Source organism: Diprion similis, chromosome 6, assembly GCF_021155765.1.
Source record: "Diprion similis isolate iyDipSimi1 chromosome 6, iyDipSimi1.1, whole genome shotgun sequence".
Classification (NCBI taxonomy): Eukaryota; Metazoa; Arthropoda; class Insecta; order Hymenoptera; family Diprionidae; genus Diprion; species Diprion similis.
The window spans coordinates 10,523,240-10,543,803 of NC_060110.1; the positions used below are offsets into that span (position 1 = coordinate 10,523,240).

General features: G+C 39.8%; 1 protein-coding gene across 2 annotated transcripts in view; it reads left to right on the top strand.

Annotated features, from left to right (window-relative positions):
- Positions 1-20,564, top strand: part of LOC124407115 (tachykinin-like peptides receptor 99D) — a 79,403-nt gene that overhangs the window by 35,874 nt on the left and 22,965 nt on the right. For both annotated transcript variants that reach the window (XR_006929289.1, XM_046882952.1), the window contains exon 2: positions 13,631-13,849. Coding sequence is in view for 1 of the 2 variants with exons in the window: in XM_046882952.1 (XP_046738908.1) it covers positions 13,631-13,849 (219 nt within the window). In the remaining variant the exon portion in view is untranslated. The remainder of the gene's footprint in view (positions 1-13,630; positions 13,850-20,564) is intronic.

Genomic DNA, 20,564 nt, shown 5'->3' on the forward strand with positions numbered 1-20,564 from the left:
TTGGATGATTTGCATAATGACTCCGACGTTGCCAACCAATGCCATCTCGTGTATGATACTGCATACATACATACATACATACATACATACATACATACTGCAACGTGTCCTATTTTCGGTAAGAGCTTCTATAGCTCCTTCGAAGAATCGTCAGTTATTGTGGGTGCTTTTACCGCTGCTTTCAGCTGTAAAGGACTGGTTGAATGATTGATTTGCGGCTTTCCTTTTTTTATTAGGTTAGAGTATAGACCGATATGCCTTATGCCTTAAGAATCGTGTAACCGCGCCCGTGTTCGTTGTTAAAGTAAAAAATCATTGTTTTACTCATAGAAGATAATTCTTCCGTTGGCTTCGAACGTCTGTAGAGTACCATGCCGTCAGGCAGCAGCGCCTTACGTCCGCTTCTCTACGGAGTTAACGTGGACCGAGGTGACGCCGGCACTTGCTTCAAGTGCTGGGGGGAAAACGGACGTTTGTGTGTCTCCGGAAGAGATATATGCACTTATGCCTTATGAATCGTGTAACCGCGCCCGTGTTCGTTGTTAAAGTAAAAAATCATTGTTTTACTCATAGAAGATAATTCTTCCGTTGGCTTCGAACGTCTGTAGAGTACCATGCCGTCAGGCAGCAGCGCCTTACGTCCGCTTCTCTACGGAGTTAACGTGGACCGAGGTGACGCCGGCACTTGCTTCAAGTGCTGGGGGGAAAACGGACGTTTGTGTGTCTCCGGAAGAGATATATGCACTTATGCCTTATGAATCGTGTAACCGCGCCCGTGTTCGTTGTTAAAGTAAAAAATCATTGTTTTACTCATAGAAGATAATTCTTCCGTTGGCTTCGAACGTCTGTAGAGTACCATGCCGTCAGGCAGCAGCGCCTTACGTCCGCTTCTCTACGGAGTTAACGTGGACCGAGGTGACGCCGGCACTTGCTTCAAGTGCTGGGGGGAAAACGGACGTTTGTGTGTCTCCGGAAGAGATATATGCACTTATGCCTTATGAATCGTGTAACCGCGCCCGTGTTCGTTGTTAAAGTAAAAAATCATTGTTTTACTCATAGAAGATAATTCTTCCGTTGGCTTCGAACGTCTGTAGAGTACCATGCCGTCAGGCAGCAGCGCCTTACGTCCGCTTCTCTACGGAGTTAACGTGGACCGAGGTGACGCCGGCACTTGCTTCAAGTGCTGGGGGGAAAACGGACGTTTGTGTGTCTCCGGAAGAGATATATGCACTTATGCCTTATGAATCGTGTAACCGCGCCCGTGTTCGTTGTTAAAGTAAAAAATCATTGTTTTACTCATAGAAGATAATTCTTCCGTTGGCTTCGAACGTCTGTAGAGTACCATGCCGTCAGGCAGCAGCGCCTTACGTCCGCTTCTCTACGGAGTTAACGTGGACCGAGGTGACGCCGGCACTTGCTTCAAGTGCTGGGGGGAAAACGGACGTTTGTGTGTCTCCGGAAGAGATATATGCACTTATGCCTTATGAATCGTGTAACCGCGCCCGTGTTCGTTGTTAAAGTAAAAAATCATTGTTTTACTCATAGAAGATAATTCTTCCGTTGGCTTCGAACGTCTGTAGAGTACCATGCCGTCAGGCAGCAGCGCCTTACGTCCGCTTCTCTACGGAGTTAACGTGGACCGAGGTGACGCCGGCACTTGCTTCAAGTGCTGGGGGGAAAACGGACGTTTGTGTGTCTCCGGAAGAGATATATGCACTTATGCCTTATGAATCGTGTAACCGCGCCCGTGTTCGTTGTTAAAGTAAAAAATCATTGTTTTACTCATAGAAGATAATTCTTCCGTTGGCTTCGAACGTCTGTAGAGTACCATGCCGTCAGGCAGCAGCGCCTTACGTCCGCTTCTCTACGGAGTTAACGTGGACCGAGGTGACGCCGGCACTTGCTTCAAGTGCTGGGGGGAAAACGGACGTTTGTGTGTTTCCGGAAGAGATATATGCACTTATGCCTTATGAATCGTGTTACCGCGCCCGTGTTCGTTGTTATTATTATTTTTGTTTGTGTTATTATTATTTTTTTATCGTTATTATTCATTATTGCTGTAATTATTTTTATTATTATTAAGTGAAAGATGGAGTTGTTGAAAAATTAGGGATTAATTACATTGTAACAAGTATCGAACAGCCAAATCAAAAACAAACTCTAACCTTCTGCGCCAACGTATCACTTGTACTCAAACATTACGTAATATCTGGCATGGATTGAACACGTATTATTTCAAACTGAATGTCATGTCAAACTGCGTAAATCTTCTAGTTGATCAATGGCACTGAATTTGGTTGAACTTGAAACGTCGACGTCATTAGCCTAATATGTTGCACCGAATATCAACATCCTAAATTATGTGTACTTCTTGCTACTTTTTTATTTTATAGCGATGTGCCTCATTTGCCGGGGAAACCCTGCCACCCACGCATATCTGGACTGCGGACACCTACTCGCATGTGCCGAATGCGCCACGGAATTGTGGAATACGGCGGAAGACGGACGACGTTCTTGCCCTTTATGCCGACAACAGGCAAACCAACCGCCGCAACGAATTTGGACGGCTAGAGATTAATTTTTTAGAATCATTTCTGCAAATTTTTGTAAAAAATGAAAATATTTTCTACCTGATGAAATATTCGTTGTGATCTGTCGTCTCTGTTTTTACCCTCTTTCATTCGGAAAGCTTACGCCGGAGAAATCGAAATCCAAGTCCAAATCAGAAAGGAAGAAACTTTTCATCGACGAAGATCCTGCAATGTTTTCTACACTCATTTTTTGTCTCCGTTCTAACGACGCATGGCACCTTCGCCTCAATTACGGTTCGTGGTGCTGCAGACCATCGCATTTATCCGTAGACGGGTCTACGCCTCCTCCCATTTTCACCCTCATATCCCGAAAAGCACTATTCGAACCGGATGGTGAAAATTGGGGACCAAAATAGTGGGTTATATAACAAGAGAATAAAGTACAATTAAACATTATTCCGCGGATGGGTTAATTGCCCGAACGAACGAGGGCGGTAATCACCAGAGGGAATTTCGAGTTTTATTTCTGTGTTACAGGGAATACTTTATGTACCGACTCAACTCAAACCACATGACTTTTTGTACAAAAAATCATCACAATTTTTATTTTTATAATTTATCGTTATCATTCTATTAGTCTAAAAAGTATAATATCGGAAGATTTTTTCGTCACGATGCGCTCTAAAATTGCGCGAAATGTATAATTGAATGAAAATCAAGTGCTTCAGAGCACACAGGCAAAAAGTCGTATGTTAGGAAGATGCAGCCTTTATGAGCAAGTACTCGAAAAAAATTATCAGAACGGAAGTTACTAATTACAATTTTGTTTTCTGCAATGGTTCTCAAAACCATTGAAACGCACAGATAAATGTAAGTCAAAGACAATTTAGAAATCACCAAAAAATTACGGGAGGTAAAATGCATAAGTTCATAGACCATCAATTTTTTTTTTCTTGCAAACTCTACAAAAAGCATCGGAACACATAAACAAACCGAAATTTACAAGAATTCAGGAATCTTCAAAAAATTTGTCGAAGATAAAACAAAAGGTCATACCCGCAAATTTTCGTTTTTTCGTAAGCACTTTGAAGACTACTGAAATAATTGAAAGTAATATAGTTATATAGTTAGGATGTCGATTTTCTAAACTATAATTATGCAAATCGTCAATTAATTGAATAACAATAATAATTTTTGATTCACAACCTTCTGAACTTACCATGGTACATAATTTTTCCATATTTTCAGCAAGACCAAGGTGGATACAACGCTACGAAGTTAGTAGTCATAACTTTTTACGATTGAATTACTCGCAGAAAATAACATCTCTACTACCAGTACATATGACTTCTTTTTTAATTATTTTAAACGTTTCCGACCATATTTGGATGTTTTTTCAAGCGACCCAAATAAAGTAAAAAAAATATACGCCTTTTGACCTCTTATCCAACAACATATACGGTTACATGATAGCGGTTACGACCTTATGCCATTCCAAAGGCAATATTAATTGACACTGAAGACACGCCTCGGATTGGTAAGCAAATCTATAATATACAAGCCACTCAAAAAGGAAAATACCGTTTTTATACTTTTGGCAACAACCTATACAAGTTGAAAGAAATTGAACAAAAATTAAAGCATATTTGAAAGTCTGAGAGTTAAAAGGCATAATCGAAATAATATTTGTCGCTAATTCGATCTTTAGAAATTTTGGTCTTTCGATATTTTGGTCTTTCGTAATATTTTATTTCGTAAATACCGGCATTCGACTGTATGACTATCTGAATTTCGCTCATTTAGAATAAGAATTATGTAAAAACATATTTTCGAATATATGAGCGGTCAGAAAAGTAACCGTTAATTCAAACGGTTCGTCGAATAAGTGATCTTTCGAAAAGAAGTGTATTGAATTATTTGAATTCTCGTTTTTTTTAAGTTTGCATATTTGAAATTCAAAATACTGGTCCATCTAATTTGTGGTCTTTCGCTTTTATGACCCGCACCCAATAAATCCACCAACGAACGTGGTCTTAAAAGTATGTATAGAATTTATTATGATTACACCGGAGGCCCTCGCATTCGCGTTTTTCCTGTAGAATTATCACCCTAAGGTATAAACAAAAGCGACACTGGATATTGCGACATTGCTTGTCTCTTTGTGGTACAAATCCGTTATACGACGGAGGCAGCAGTGCGTGAAGAAAGGAATTTGATACCCCGGAACGGGGGAGGAAGAAAGAAAGAACGAAAGAAAGAAAGAAAGAAAGAAAGAAAGAAAGAAAGGAAGAAAGGTAATACCCGCACTCTTATCTGAAAATAACTTGTGCGTACATACTCAAAAGTAGCAGGACTGTTGTTCTCCTTGTTAGACACACGCTATGACACCGATATCAGTGACTAGCGGACCTGCGGTGACAACACATCTGGCGCAAAAGCTTTCTCGCTTGAACATTTCAACCCCAAGTTGAGGATGGAAACTCGAAGCCAGCGTAAACTTAGTTAGTTCAAATTCTGCAGTAGGTAGCGACCCGCCATACTCGGACGAGTTTCCGTTGCATTTCCACAAGCTTTTGCACCCGCATTATATACCTATAATGTACATATACGGCTATACAGCGAAGCGGAAGTGAGATAGGTCGCCAGCCAGAAAGACCGCCGAGTGATTTATACCCCAACTTTTCCTACCGCGTATTTTAATCACACAGCAATGTCCCATGTCCTCGCCATGCAGTGACCTGCGAGTTTGACCTTTAACAATAACATCGCTCCGAGTTGAAACTCTCTGAACCGTTGGATTACTCGCTATATTACATTAGCGCACAGGGGGTTGTTTTCAGTAATTTCCAACTACTAGTTTCGCCCCCCCCCCCCCCCCCCCCACGACATCTGCTGCTAAATTTTTCACTATTTACCCTGATACACTCGATGACTCGGATCACGTTTACAATAATTTGTACGTCGCAAGGTATGAACAAGGATTTGGGAACGAATTTTTCACGGTGAGCGGTTAACCTTTGACCTTTCGCTGAATTTTGAGCTCGCTCTAATTTTTGGTTAAATTGCGGTGCTTTCCGAAAAATTGTTTTATGTATCCTGAAAATTAGTAAAATTGTCGAATTGGTGAACCTGTCTGGTGTCTGCGAGTTGAACATGATCTGAAGTTGATCGATGCAGAATTGTGCTACCAGGCAAGATGTTATTCTTCATCAACAGCCTCGACTTCACACTTGGTAAAGTGATATAGAATTGTGGAATAAAAGGCGGAACCTCGCTACGGAATTTGAACCGTGTGAAATTCTAGCGTTTGGAATTTCTCGCTTGTAACCACGATGTACGACGTTGAAATATAACACACAACCTAGTTCTGGAATTGGAATCTGATGCTGAGTAGGCTCAAGGAGAGATATTTGCGAGTTCTCCGTACGTCCCACCAAACTTTTGCCTTCCTGTACCACATTTCTTAACGACATTCCAGTAGATACTTTATCCTTGTTACCAGCTTAACTTTCTCTCGAGATAAACTCCATCTGCTCACGCAGAAACCAGAATTATATTGTCTGGTTTTAATGGCTAGGTTCAATTTGCTTATTGCGAGCCAGTAATACCTACAGAAATTGCGATAGAGGAAATCATAATTACAGACAAAATACAAGCTTCGAAACCATCGCCTCTAAGGTGTCAACGAGAAATATAGGTACTGTTCGTTAAAAAAAGAAAAAAAAAACGTGTCCGCTAATCAGAAGTTAGTTAGCACCACTTTGGATCAATTTAACGCTTGAACAGCTGCTCAAGCACGGTAGTAAAACCCACCGGAAAACCCATCGATCAATCAAACGTTACAGAATTCAGACAGTTCATTTTTCGGTGATTTATTGTAAAATTCTTCCGTATTATTGCTTGACGATATAATCGCAGATGCGACTGATTTTGAGTCATTGAATCAAAACTTGGCTAATAATTCATGCAAAACATGTGGAAATTATTTTTCAATATAAATTTAAAACCGGAATTAATATTCCAATTGCGACTCCGAATTCAAATCTGAATCAAATCAATCTAAAAAAATAGGTAATATCGTTACATTCAATCTACCAGCATGTCGAGAACCTTCGACTCGCGTGAATAAATCTTCTATTTCGGGTCTTTTTATGCGTTCCGATATACTCTATGCCAATGCGACAACATATGCTACACACAGTAGGATATAGCTAGTAAATATAAATTGTACTCAAAGTTGGCTGGGCGGAAAAGTATAAAGGATAAAGCTAGCTTCTCCCTGAGGCGACTACACATTGTATATACGCTCGATATTTCAATATTTTCATTTTTCAAGAGGGTGGATATAAAGTTCAAAAGTAGCGGCACTCAAAATATTTATACATATATATATGCACATATGTATATTGTATACGTATAATGGTCACCAACACACTCGCCAACGCTTCAAATTTCCTCGAGTGAAGGGGTCGAGCAGCTTCAAGGATCGCGTCTGATATCGAGAATCCTTGACCCACAGTTCGTCGCAGCTTCTCGAAATACACATAGCGGGAGTGTAAATCATTGATCAGTTAATCGAAATTTCAGACTCTCCTTAAAAAAAGCTTCAGCATTCATTTCATCTGATTGGACGGCACTGGTTGGTGAAAACATATTTGCGTTTCGAAGGAGAAAGTCGTAAATTTTTCTTATAAAATGACAGGCCGATATTCACAAGAACGTATCTAAGGCAGTATCAATAAAAATTCCCCATAAAAATTGTCGAGTACTTTCTACGAGGTGTAACGTCGCACTTAGAAACTTACTTTCTGATCACAAGTGCAGGTACACGAAGGTGGATGAAGCAGCTGAGTCTAAGACACGCGCGACTATCTACCTACTGAATCACGTTGGCCTGGTGTGAATTAATCATAAAAAAAAGTAACGCTCCAGCTGCACGAGCTAAAGAAAATTAAATTCCTCCGACGTGAACTTATCTCCGACAATTTTATAAGTTAAAGTGATACCTACCGAGTGCCGCCGGACCCTCGACGAGACTTTAATGTAGAAATGGACGTGGGAGGAATTTTAACTTTCAGCCTGAGAGTTTAACTATTAACGTAAAATGCTGTCGATCAACGTCGATCAGGTATTACTGATAATAATAAAGTTCTCCAAATTTGTTGACCGGTGTGTTGTCTCATGAATATATATATAGAAAAATAGACTTGGAGTGACTACGCGTTTAGGAGAGTGTGACAATCGGCGATATTCTAGCAAAAGAGACCATGAATCGCGGATAAATGAAAAATCGTCGATACTGTCCGACGATCATTTCAAGCTTATTCTGCATCATGATCGAACACGTGGTATGAGGAGGCGTGAGTGAGATAATGCGGAAATTGAAGGGAACAGTTAGAATTTCTCCTGAACGACTGTTCGGGAGTTCAAACAATTATTTCTGCAGGGATACGGGTGTTTAGACAAATATTTTGACTGTCTATTATACACCTACCAAGGGTCGATGGATTCTCGGACCTCCGTTCCAAAGGACAAATAACCTCGTACTCCGTGTGGTCTCTGTCTCAAATGTATCCTAAAGAGGATCATTCATTTGCTTGTCGGAAAACGGTAAAGTAATTACATCAACGAGAGGGAAATTTGGCTGACATTGGTTGACAGCCTAAAAGCTTCCCGCTCAAGTGCGTCTCGAACTCATAAAACATTACCAAGTGGAATTTATTTTTTATCTTGGTACTGGAATCAATCAAAAACTATAGGAGCAATAGAGTCAAAAATTTGATCAGTTTTAAGTTAAGAAAAAGTCTGTCAATTGAGACCAAAGTCGTCCAAACCCATTAATTCGTTCTTAAAAAATCGTCGATTGACACCTAAAAATTTAACGAACTTTCAGAACGCGACTGTCATGAAACGCGCAATACGATAGCGGCGTTCAACGTCTGGTAAATTCAGCCGGCAATTAAGTCGGTCCCAGATTTTCTTGCGACTCAGGCCGATTTACACCGCGGACATTATCTCGTGACCTCAAACCTCGAACAAATGGTCACGGAGCACTTTTCTTGGTCAGCACTTAAAGGTGACGCTTTACAAGATTTACAGCCGTGATTAGCGGAAGGTCGTCAGCTTGATTTGAGCTTATACTCGTATGATAGAGGAGGTAGAGCTCCTCGAAGGTGTCCGGTTTTCGCGAACCACATTTTCATGCAAATTTCTACGACACACGTTGGCGTGTGTCGATGAAAAACTTGGAAAAGCGTTTCGACGTTGGAAACTCTCCTGCCGTGGACAAAGAAAGCTCAACTCAAAGTCCACCCAGAGTTTCAAGGACAAAGCCGTAAATAGCGGAGTGCATTAACTTGGAAACATTAGACTTTACCTCAAGGTAAGAAAAGAGCCGTTCCTTTCACCTACTCACGCTGTTCAAACTCTAGGTCCTCGCTCTTGTCTTTTCTCAAGCTAAACTTTTGCATGGATGCACGTCTTTTATGCGTCACACATTCATTTCCGTCGTACGAAATATACGGAAACGTGCCTGCGACAAATTTTGCCTGTCCAGTAAAGCCATTTGTGTCGCGAATATCGCGTTACTCCGAATCACAAAAGCTCCACTCCTGCCTTTTGTGGTGATTGCGTGGGTGTACCGGGCTTACAGAATCTCCCCGAATTGTCCTCATTCTCGTTCTCGGTTTTTCCCTTCCATATTTTCTCTCCTTTACGAGGCTTACTTATACACAGAGAGGTTTTCGCCCATTGCAATACGTGTGTTTTCAATTCAGGTAGCTTCTCTTTACTGACCGGTCCCAGATCCAGGAAACGATTAAGCATATATTAGGCATATATTATACATATTCGTTCATCGTATGATCTTTACTCTCGTATTTCTTAGTAAAGCTTTAATTATATCGAGCAATTCTACAGGAGAAAAGTCAACGGTGACGAAATCGCGTAAGATTATTATAAAATGCGTGCGTTTCTCTTTAAATTAAACAATCTACTTTGAGTCACTATATGAATAGAAATCGAGAAGACACACGAAGAAGATCCACGTCTCTTAACATCAATTCGAAATTCTGCGAACGTATAGACCGGCATCGAGTGCAATCAGCCGTAAGGCAGGACGGATTTGGGCTGAGCTTCTTACTTCGGAATTGATCGACACCAATCATGAACTAATCCTTAGAATTTTGGATACACAAAGACGACCACAGACTAACTATTCGACGTTTTGGGATTCCACTAATCTTGGAGAATGTTTCGTGTGCAAGGCTTGATTAGATTGACTAATTGTAGAACCAGCAAACTGATCACCGTAAGAAGTTACCGGGCACTTCATTCGTTCCAGATAATACATATACATATGTGTATTGATTACGTATTTCGCGGTGTGAAATGTTATAGAACTTTGAATTTCATCAGGTCGGTCACAATTTTGCCGACTTATATCCAATAATTGATATTGATGTCGCGAAAAAATCTGACATTACGCGAACCAAACCTAAATTTCTATCTTCGGTAAAAAAACGCGTAACATACTCTTTTTATATGTATAAAGAATCGCGTCTTTTTGCCTGGCGTATTTGCAATATTCGTCTTCTGCTCACCCACGACTCACATTGCAAACTTACGCTCGATCGGCCCGAAAAGACCGAGTTTTCCTCGTTATTACACAATATACTATTACCGAGGAGAAATACGTGCTTCGTGAGAATTTCCACGAACAAAGTAAAGTTATCATAATTCATAACACTGTGTCTAATTACTTTAGTTCAAACAGGTACGAGTACCGTAGCGTTTTAATTTGTCAAAGAGAACGGGACTGAAAATTTAACTGAATACTGTGTACACATTACAAAATATACAAAGTGAACTCGACAGATCTGTTTCAATTAATCCTATTCACAGCAAAATTATTTATGTACGTAAATTTTAACTACAAATGGTTCAGATAATTGAGCTGTCAACGCAATGAACGGCAAGTGTTTCAATCTGTTCTTTTGCGATCAATATCGCGAAGGTACAGTAACTCGAGGATAACTCATCAATTCTGTAAAAAAAAAAAAATAATAATAATAACAATAATAATAATAATAACGAAACAGCAATTGCCAGTATTGCGACGCGAAAATATCGGTGGATCTTTAAGCGTTGAGTAGTAGAACGAACATGCAATTTCACCACCTAATAATGTGGATTTACTTTTGCGTTCACGGAGCGATCCCAAGTGGAAATAGAGTAGCTCAAACTGGAACTGAATGTCATTGATGGGTTTCCGAGCTCTACATATAGTATATATACCTATATACATATATTACAGTCTGTGCTTCCGATTTTAGAGTCCCACATATCCAGTGAATTTATTCCGATGTCTTCGGAACGGTCGATTCTTGATATCAAAGTTTTAAGTACAAAATTAAGACTTGGAATTTCTGTGTTTAACGAATTGACGAAAATCGTTTAACACAATTTTCACACTTTTAATCAGCTGAATTAATTATTCCACGCGAAACACGTATTATTTTCATTCGCATCATGAAGCGAACTCGCGATTGAAGTGAAAATTAAGTACCCCGACTAATTATAATTTTGACACGTGGTGGATTTAATTGGATGAGCGCAATATGAACGCCCGGAATTCAATATGAATTTAAATTGAAATATACCGGGTGTTAGATCATTCCGGATAAACAAACGAGATGATAAATTCATATTTGATGGGATAATTAATCGACGGGGTGATGTGAGTTCGGCACCCCAATAAGTATTTCAGCAAATTTAATTGATCATTTTTCATTTTGACAATAACGGAAAACAGGCTTTCAAAAAAAAATTCATCAATTTTTCAAGTGACATTTACAACGAAAGAACGTTCAGCCCTCGATAAATTTATGCCACGAACATGATTCTATAGTTTCCGGCTCATCCCCATACAGGGACGTATTTTACGGTGGAAACTCGCTATCTCATAGGTACACGTCTGATGCCGACAGTTCAACGACCGTAAGTAACGTTATTCATGCTGTATTACAATACTAAACGGTCAGATACATACGACACATGTTGCGAATGCGCTGAATATGATTACAAATGTATGATAGCTAGTTACACGGTACATGCACGCTGCTTGAGTCCGAACTAGAGTCGATTTCAAGTAATTGCAGATGGCAGTTCGGGGCATTGACTGATATCCTAGACGGCAATTAGTCGGTGATAAAATTATTTTTATAACGGCTGTAATTCGTCCCTGTCTTCGCGCAGTGTTAAATGCGATTATTGTCTTCCCTTCAGGTTCTTCCGTCTTAATTCTTCTTTGTTACTTAATTCTTATTTTCATCCCCTTTTCCATCATCCAGGGCATCTGTTTCGATTCTTCGTTTTCCTCGTGAAAATTCGCCAAAAGCTGAGTCATTCTGACAAGACAGACGCCCCGGTGTCAAAATAACTTAATCAAGTCATTTCACCAAACGACCCGCAAAACCTTTCCCAAGCTAATCTGATTGTGAAAACGGAAGAAGATACGTCCGAGCTTGCCGCAACGATTAAACAAGTTTGTCAATATTTATTTAACTCCGAAAACCCTTACAATGATTGCAATAAACCATTACAATGGTCGAATTGCAATTCGCTTCCAATAAACTCAAAATACATGGCCAAAAATTGATTTGTATCATCAAAACTTGCAGTTTGCGTCTGAATTCCTAACCACATTAGTTGCGGCTGTATAAGCAGAATCGTGACGTTGTTGGCGGTTACTTTGACTACAACTCAAAGCGAGTGTCAAACTCCTGCTAACAATAAGACGTGACGAGACGAGACGAGAAAGAGATACTCACAATGCCTATAATTGTGGAGAATGAAGCATCTCAGACAAAGCTTGACCTGATTTAGGTTATACGCATTAGGTTATACGTACGTGTACATGATCGTCCGATGAAATGACACCGAAATCTCAGTCCTCCGAAGGGATCGACGCAGAGGTAACAGGAGGCTCCACGACCCATGGTTTCGCAATATTTACTGCCTCTTTGTGTCGACCTTAGGACCCTTTGGAATTCCGGACAGTGAGAGCCAATATCCGGTCAAAATATACGATCCAACTTTACTCCCGAGCCATCTACCGTCATATATGAGGATAGACCATCATACAAAAGCACAAGTCCTATGCAGACTGAACACCAGGGCTACCGAAAATTCGAACGAGTACAATTCACTACCGACTCATTATAAAACTTATCCGAAACGGTAAGCTAATGACTTTTCACCGTAGTTCTGATTCGAAGTCTTATCTCATTTCGCCGTGGCTGTTCCCATTCACTGTTCACTCCAACGAAGTGAACAATTGGTTAACCAATTAAACCTCATGAAAGACAACGCCTTAAGACTCGCTGCTCAATGATCCGAAATGAACTGATGGACCTGGTGACAAGGCATCCTCATAAGCACCACATTGGAGATCGAACCGAAAAGCTAAATGAGTGACGTGATTTATGATAGGATTGATATGGATGACGGAGAAAAGTTGTTGGTACAATCGATTGCTTCTGAAAACTACATTCTTGACTGCTTGGTGTGATTATTTTTAAGAATGATTATCAAAATATATTCAACAAGTTTTCGAATATAAAAAACTCGTAATCATTGCTGAGATAAACAATTAAACTTCCCGATAAATTCCTACATGATAGATACCGTTCCGAAACAACTGGGGATATTATTCATTACAGCTGCGAACTGCAGGTGCATTTTATGCGAATTGAACTGGAAACTGAAATGAGTGATAGTAGAAAAAAACTATCTCGATGAGTTTCGAAACATCTGCAGGGCCGTCTGTCAACCAAACTTTAATTGAAATTAATCGATAGATTTTTATTTAATAATTATAGAAATGCAACCGAACCCAATGACTAGGTACTATATCGTTAACAAATTCGAATTCCAGAGATAACGCAGGTCGACAATTAAATATGTCTAAAATTCTGATTCAGCAAAATATTCGCAAGGAAGAAAAAAACTCGTACGTTAAATTTTGCATACCCGTGTGAAACGTTAATCAGACACAGTTTTCGACGCAATGCTAACCACGTGATTAACTCTAATTTCAGATATATGGCGATAATGAATCCCTTGAGACCGCGAATGGGTCGACGAATCACCTTGTGCATTGCGGTCGCCATATGGATGGTCGGCGCTATTTTGTCCCTCCCGATGCTCGTCTTCTACACCACCTACACGCAGAACTTCACGAACGGCGAGGTCCGAGTAATCTGCTACAGTGATTGGCCGAACAGAAGTGACGACGGCCTCAGCTACGGGGAATATCTGTAAGTACTAATTCGATGAATTATAACCTCCGGTGGGTACCTTAAGCGTACCTACACGTCACCTTCGCCGCGCTGTACGAATACATACGAATTTACTTACGCAATGAATTCTGATCACGTTCCCGATAATGGCGGTACCCACCCCAATTGAGTCGGGTGAATTCTCATCCGTTGCTACGCGTTCGCATAGACAGCTTATATTATATTATCCACATGCGCGCATTGCGCGCTAATAAAGTACCCGGGGCGGGGAAATATTGCTTTAATCAAAAGTAAGTTATTGCTCTGTACATGTATATATATATACATATACATATATACATGTACAAACATAGAGATATGTACAAGTTTACAACCGTCCGGGGTTGATGCTGTAAAATTTGACGTTTGTACAGTCTGGGTGAAAGCCTATAGAAACTGTTGTGAAAGTACACCTAGCACGTGACGAGTACAACCTGGAGAAAAAAAGGCGGGAGTAATAAAAGAACCTCAATACGTAGGTACGTCAAAGTCATGTTGGCAGGTACTGGAGGTATAATCTGCATGTCGACGAGAGCAAATGGTTTTCGAAAGGCAAAGCGAAGTGTTCCTTCTTATATTTCAGAGACACGTAGTACCTGCGCATTTGCTTTGTATTCTCTTGCAGCGAGTCATAAGCGAGCTTGCGAGAATACGATAGCCTTAAGCAAACTATAACGTAGTCACGTCTAGCCTTGGCACTTTGATGTGCAAACGTTGACGAATGCGAACTCGTTCAACGCACTTTAACCTGAGCTTAATTTTGGGCGGAATGTGCGATGGCCATAAAAAATTAAAGGTTGTATTCTGCCAACGATCGTTTGAGAAATTATCGAAAGAAAAGCGAGGACAGTTTAAAAACTTCGATTAAATCTCTTGGAACGATTGATTCTGAAGCCAAGTATTGTAGCACCGATAGGTACAGAAAATTGTAAAAATTGGAACGCACTGTTTCCCTCAATAAAATCAAGCCTCGGCACTATAAATTCTAACTGCGCGGTTTCAAGTCTCAACGTTTCTCTGTCGTTGATAATGGTGCGGAAATATATTAGTAGAATGAAAATTGAATTAGGTGTATAGTACAACATTGTGTATAAGAAATTCCTCCGTATGTCACGTGTAAGTGTAGGTCCATAAAATATCTCTGTTTCGAGCAGCTGCCACATGCAGGCTTCCACCAACCGAGGCATGAAGGCAGCGTGAGACGCGGTCTCGGAAAGCATTTTATATTATGAATTTAACGCCAGGAAAGCAGATTCCACGATAGTCGACTGCTCTGTCACAGTCTGTTTTCTTGCGGTTCCAAACGATTTCCCCGAGTGCAAAGGGCGTGTTAAAGAGCTTTATGAAAACAGTAATACCTCCATAAATTCTCACCCTCTGTGGTCGGACACTCACTAAAAGCATTTGAAACCTCGTGCCGCTCTTAGGTTTATAAAACGTTACGATTTCTGCGAACGAATCGTAATGATCCAGTTTTGTTGGGTAATTTATCAAAGTGTCGCAAGGATGTCGGCGAAAAAGGCGGTCGCTCCTCTCTTTGCTTTATATATAAACCATTTCAAATTTTCTCAACTAACAATAAGCCACTTTATCGCGGGGTAATAAGCTTAACGGCAGCATCAAACTCAGCCGCAATTCGCATTCGCAAACGCTTTGACAACGTCGCGTATACAATATTTGCTTGCAAAACGTGATCCTTGGGTAATCATTTGATCACACTATCGTTACGCGAGCTGCTTCTTCGTTTGACCAATAAAATCTTTGAACTGCAAGACAGTTATTTTTTAAATACTCACTCAGTATTTTTTGATATACTTGATATCATCTGATCATAAATCATAATCACATGGTAGCAACTCAAGTATGTTTTCTTGCAGTGACTTGAGAAAGAAAAATGTGAACAAGGATGCCGTATTTTTTTTAAATACCGATGTTCTTCAAGAAAGATACAGTCGAAGGTGCTTGAGTTGAATATCAGATTTTCAGCTAATAAACGCAATAAGCTGTAAGGTGACATAAAATGGGGTGACGTTAATCAGCACAAAGGGAGTAAATCAAATCCAATTCGAATTGTTCTACAGCAAGAAACAGCTCCATTGTATATACAATATACAGTCATCACCCGTTACAAAAAGGCGAAAACTGATTCGTCGACTGGTGTTGATTAAACTTGCCGCAATGTATACAATAACAATGACGTAATAACGATATAATTATAAGAATTATAATATTACCATTGTGCGGAAGATTTATTGTTTAGAGAGGGCTTTGACATAAAGTTAATAAAGAATTTACATAAAGGCTGGTTCTCGCCTTTAAGGTAAAAGCTCGTCAACCCCTCGGTTGTGAAATGGAAACGCACCCTCTCAGAAGTCTACAGGAGCGTAAATATGAGCGAACAAGGTGTCGACAACAGGCTAAAAGTCAGAAAAATTTCGCACGCTTAAGCGCCGCTTTTTACACGGAATAAAAAAAAAAAAACTCATCTGGCTCGTTGTAAGTCTCGGTGTAATTGGAGGTGAAGCATCAAATAGGCTGGAAGCTCATTCGTGAATAGGGGCAAAAAAATTCCCAACTCTGAATTGTGCATGGAAACATTTTACGTTTCTTATAATTTCTTCAGCGCTATCAGTCACGGTGTAAAAGAAATAAAAGAAAAACCAGGAGTCTTGTTGCCTTTCACGCGATGTTGAAATTTATTATTCTTTGCCTAACGTCTCTCGGACTTGAATGCTGAAACTAATTTATAACAAACTTTGGGTGATTATTTTCACTTATTCATTAAATTTTATTCTTTATTTATTTTTAGACATTTTTTTTTTAGTGAATAAAGTTTGGTTTAATTCGAGACTTAAAGTTTTCCTCTGCACTGAAATTACAAACCGCCTTTGCGTGGGTGAAAAAATAAAGATTTTTCGCGACATAGGGATGAGATATCTGTGAGAAACTTTCAAGTAGGAAATTGCTTGTTCACCGAGTCACAATGAGTTGATAGGAGTTCAGTTCTGAAAATTTTCCGAGATCCCTGATGATATTACCGACGTTTGATCACGTTTGAATGGGTATAATATTTGTAACTCTGACGACGAAGTCTTGAATGTAATGTTGAAAACTATTTCCGTGGTAAGTTTGTAATTTCTGCACTTCTGATTCACCTGCAGCAGTTGAGCGGATAAAGATATTGGAAAAGTATAAAGAAAAAAAAAAAAAAAAAACTAAAAAAACAGAGTCCAGCAGAGGTGAAGGTTGCACAAACGGATCAGGTTGTTTCAAGTATTCAGGGGAGCTGCGCAATAACAATTCCAGACTCGCAGCCATCTACTTGCTCAATCTAAAGCAAAGTTTGCAACCCCTATTTCGCTCTATCGCGAAATCAACAACGTTGTATTTTCCAAGGAACGCGCGTTTCTCGCCGACTCCCGGAGGATTTAAGTATCCGTGCTACCTGCACTCTCCTCGAGGCGTATACCTACACAGGGCTGTGACAATCGTGTCGAACGACGTACAAAGATATTCACTAGTTCCATTGCTGCATCGGTGAATGTGCGGAAGCCCGTGACTTTAATCCTAGCAACTCTTTCATCCTCTCAAAAGTACCGACGCCTTGTGGTACCTGCAAGGTTCACCGTCACCCTCTTACTCTCTCTCTCTCTCCTTCACTTTTCGAACTCCATGCGAAAGGAAATGTTTTTCAAGTTGTTCGATTAGAGATAAGAACGAAAACTAGGGTTTATTTATGCAAGGGCGAAAAGAAAAAGTAAAACGTGTGAGACGATAAGATAACCGTGAACATGTGAACCTCTCAAAAACTACGGCAAAGTTGAAACTATAGGTAAATTGGTACTTTTTTTTCGACCAGACGAATAAATCTAGTGCAAATATTCGTCTCTTTACAAAAGAAAGAATATATAGGAATTTTCTTCAATAAAAAAAAAAAAAAAAAAAAAAAAAAAAAAAAAAAAAAAAACCTTTCAGCAGAATCGCCGATAGCCAAGTACGCGGACAATTTTTTCAACAAATATAAAACAAGTTTAGGCATATGATAAAAAAAAATTTAGCTAAACGACGAGAATACCTTTTACCGGACTCTCGTAGATGCATCGACACGGTCTGTAGGGCAAAGGTTCATCCTTTGAGGATGAACTCGTGTATAACTTAGAAACTTGTTCTCTTTCGGCGTCAGAAGTACAGCCCGCCGCGTTCATCCTTCGCGTGGCATCCTCGGGCATGGACGCACCACCACCCTCAGGATACGTTCGCCGCGGGTCACAACTGTGCATTCACGTTTCACCCGACATTCTTCGAGCGTTTGAAATTCGATGGAATTCCTGAATTCCATCTTGAGGAGGCCGCAATTCCCGGGTCAACCCTGCTTCCCTCTCTAGCGCAACCCTTTGCCTCTCGATCCCCGTTAGGATGGATCGATTCAAGCGAGGTCGATAACCATTATCCTTGAATGAAAGTGGAAAATCATTTACGTATCCAAGGAATGAGGAATTCTTTATTCATCTGTCTACTTAAACAGCATTCATTCGCTCAAAGTGGAGATTAATATCGATATTATAATAATAATAATGATGATGAAGGTGATAATGATAATAATAATAAGCTTGAACCGATTTTTCTACTTAAGAATTATCACACCACTTGATTATACCAGATTTTAGCCAAGCTGAAAAGATTCAGAGATAATCTTGGTCGAAAAGGAGATTCAGGGACTCGGGAGTGCCGAACGAAGCGGAATGAAACCGCAGCCTGCATATGATTTATGGAACGGATCGTATAACTCAGGGCGAAACGTTTTCATTCCGAACGAGATATGCCACACTTTTTTCGCCTCTCTGTCGTCACCGGTGATGGAAGATATGTTCCTTTGTCGGAAAATAAATCCTTGCCTCTTTAGGAGGTTAATTTCGCGAGAAGAAAAAAAAAAAAACTCACAAACCTATCACATTATTTATACGTACAAATCCGGAGAAATATTAAAATTCGATTGAACTAATTATTCGTGATGAAAGAACTGGTTTTTTCGTTTGCAAGTTCAAGATAAACTTTATTCTCTACGCCTATGAATCGTAAAATAATTTTCTTCTTTGTCATTCGTTTTAAAGTATAAATTTTGATCTCGTTAATACTCCCAATTGAGAATTTCTAGTTTCACCCTGTAAATATTTGGCGGACTAACCGAGGGATGAAAAAATTCCACTACATATATATCGACACGTTTATCACGACTCAGACAAGGCCCGGAAAGTTCGTGCAAGATAACGATAATACCATAAAAATATCCCCGGGCTCACCCAAATTTTTTGCTCCTTTCCTCACGTCTACTCGTCGATATTTCAGCGACCGCGGTGGCTTTACGCTTTTAATATACTGCGCGTATATACCCTCGGGCTAGTTTTTATCGCTCACCTTAGTACATACCTAAGCGGTCTGCGGGCAAGCAGATATCTATGTATCGGTATGCATTTGTATTTGTATTTGTATTTGTATTTGTATGTATGTACCAAGATTAAAGACGCCGACCTGCTGTGCGTGTGGCTCAAACGTGGTACACCCACTTGGCCCTGCAGCACCCTTCTCACCGGAATATGGACCAAATGAAAATTACATGCGAAGCAAGCTTTCACAAAATCCCCGGGATTAGGTCCCGGTTCGGCGCTAATGCACCACACAATTATACACCTTCTACAAATTCACCATATATATGTATATAGATATACATTTGGCACATACAATTTGACCGTTGTAACTGTCATAATTACACAAAGCCTTGCAATGCAGCGAAGAATTTTCTTTTAATTTTTGTCAACGCTGGTCCTGTATGACCAATTTCATTTCAATGATGAATTATTCATAAAAACTGAGCCGGATTTAAAGTGATTTAACATAATACAAGAGTTTATCTTAAAACGAGAATTTTTCAACAGAAATATGTTACAGTGAAATTGAAGCGAGAGGGTGGAAATTATCGTTTAAGGGGGTGCTGTAATCGATTTCGACGTTGAAATAAATATCTCTAGATATCGAGGTACACGTATCTCAAACGCAAAAAAAAGACTTGACAGCCCCATTCTATACACAATTCCGAACAAAACCACTTCAATGCATTTTCATTTGACAGAGAAATAAAGATTGATATTTGGATTACCTCGATATTTGGATATATATACGTCGACGTCAAAATCGACCGGGGCACCCCCTTAAAAAATTTTCTTCTCACCGTTAAATATGTAAATTGGTGAGCTCGTAATAGCAGTGCGATAAAAAAGAAAAATTCTAGTGGCTCTGAAATATTTTATCGCAGTGTCGAATCTTGATTTTGGAAGATAAATGCTAAAGCTTGAGAAGAACATAACTGTGTAGCACTTTTACATAATCTTTACAAATAAATTCATACGATACTGTGAGGACAACATTTCTTCGAATCACGAGGATTACCTTGCAGGTAACTATACTGAAACGCGTTATAAAGCCAACGCGTATAGCAGACCACATGAATTGCAACGATAAGAAGACGAGGTTTTTCTTTGGTTATATAAACGAGCATCGCTCAAGATTTGTAAAGAAAATGGTAACGCAGCGTGAAAACTGAAAGGTTAACGATGCTAGTTGAAAGCGGTCTAGTGAAGTCTAGTCCCTTCGGTATCGCTCGAAATGCGAAAATTATACACGCGTGATCCACATAGTC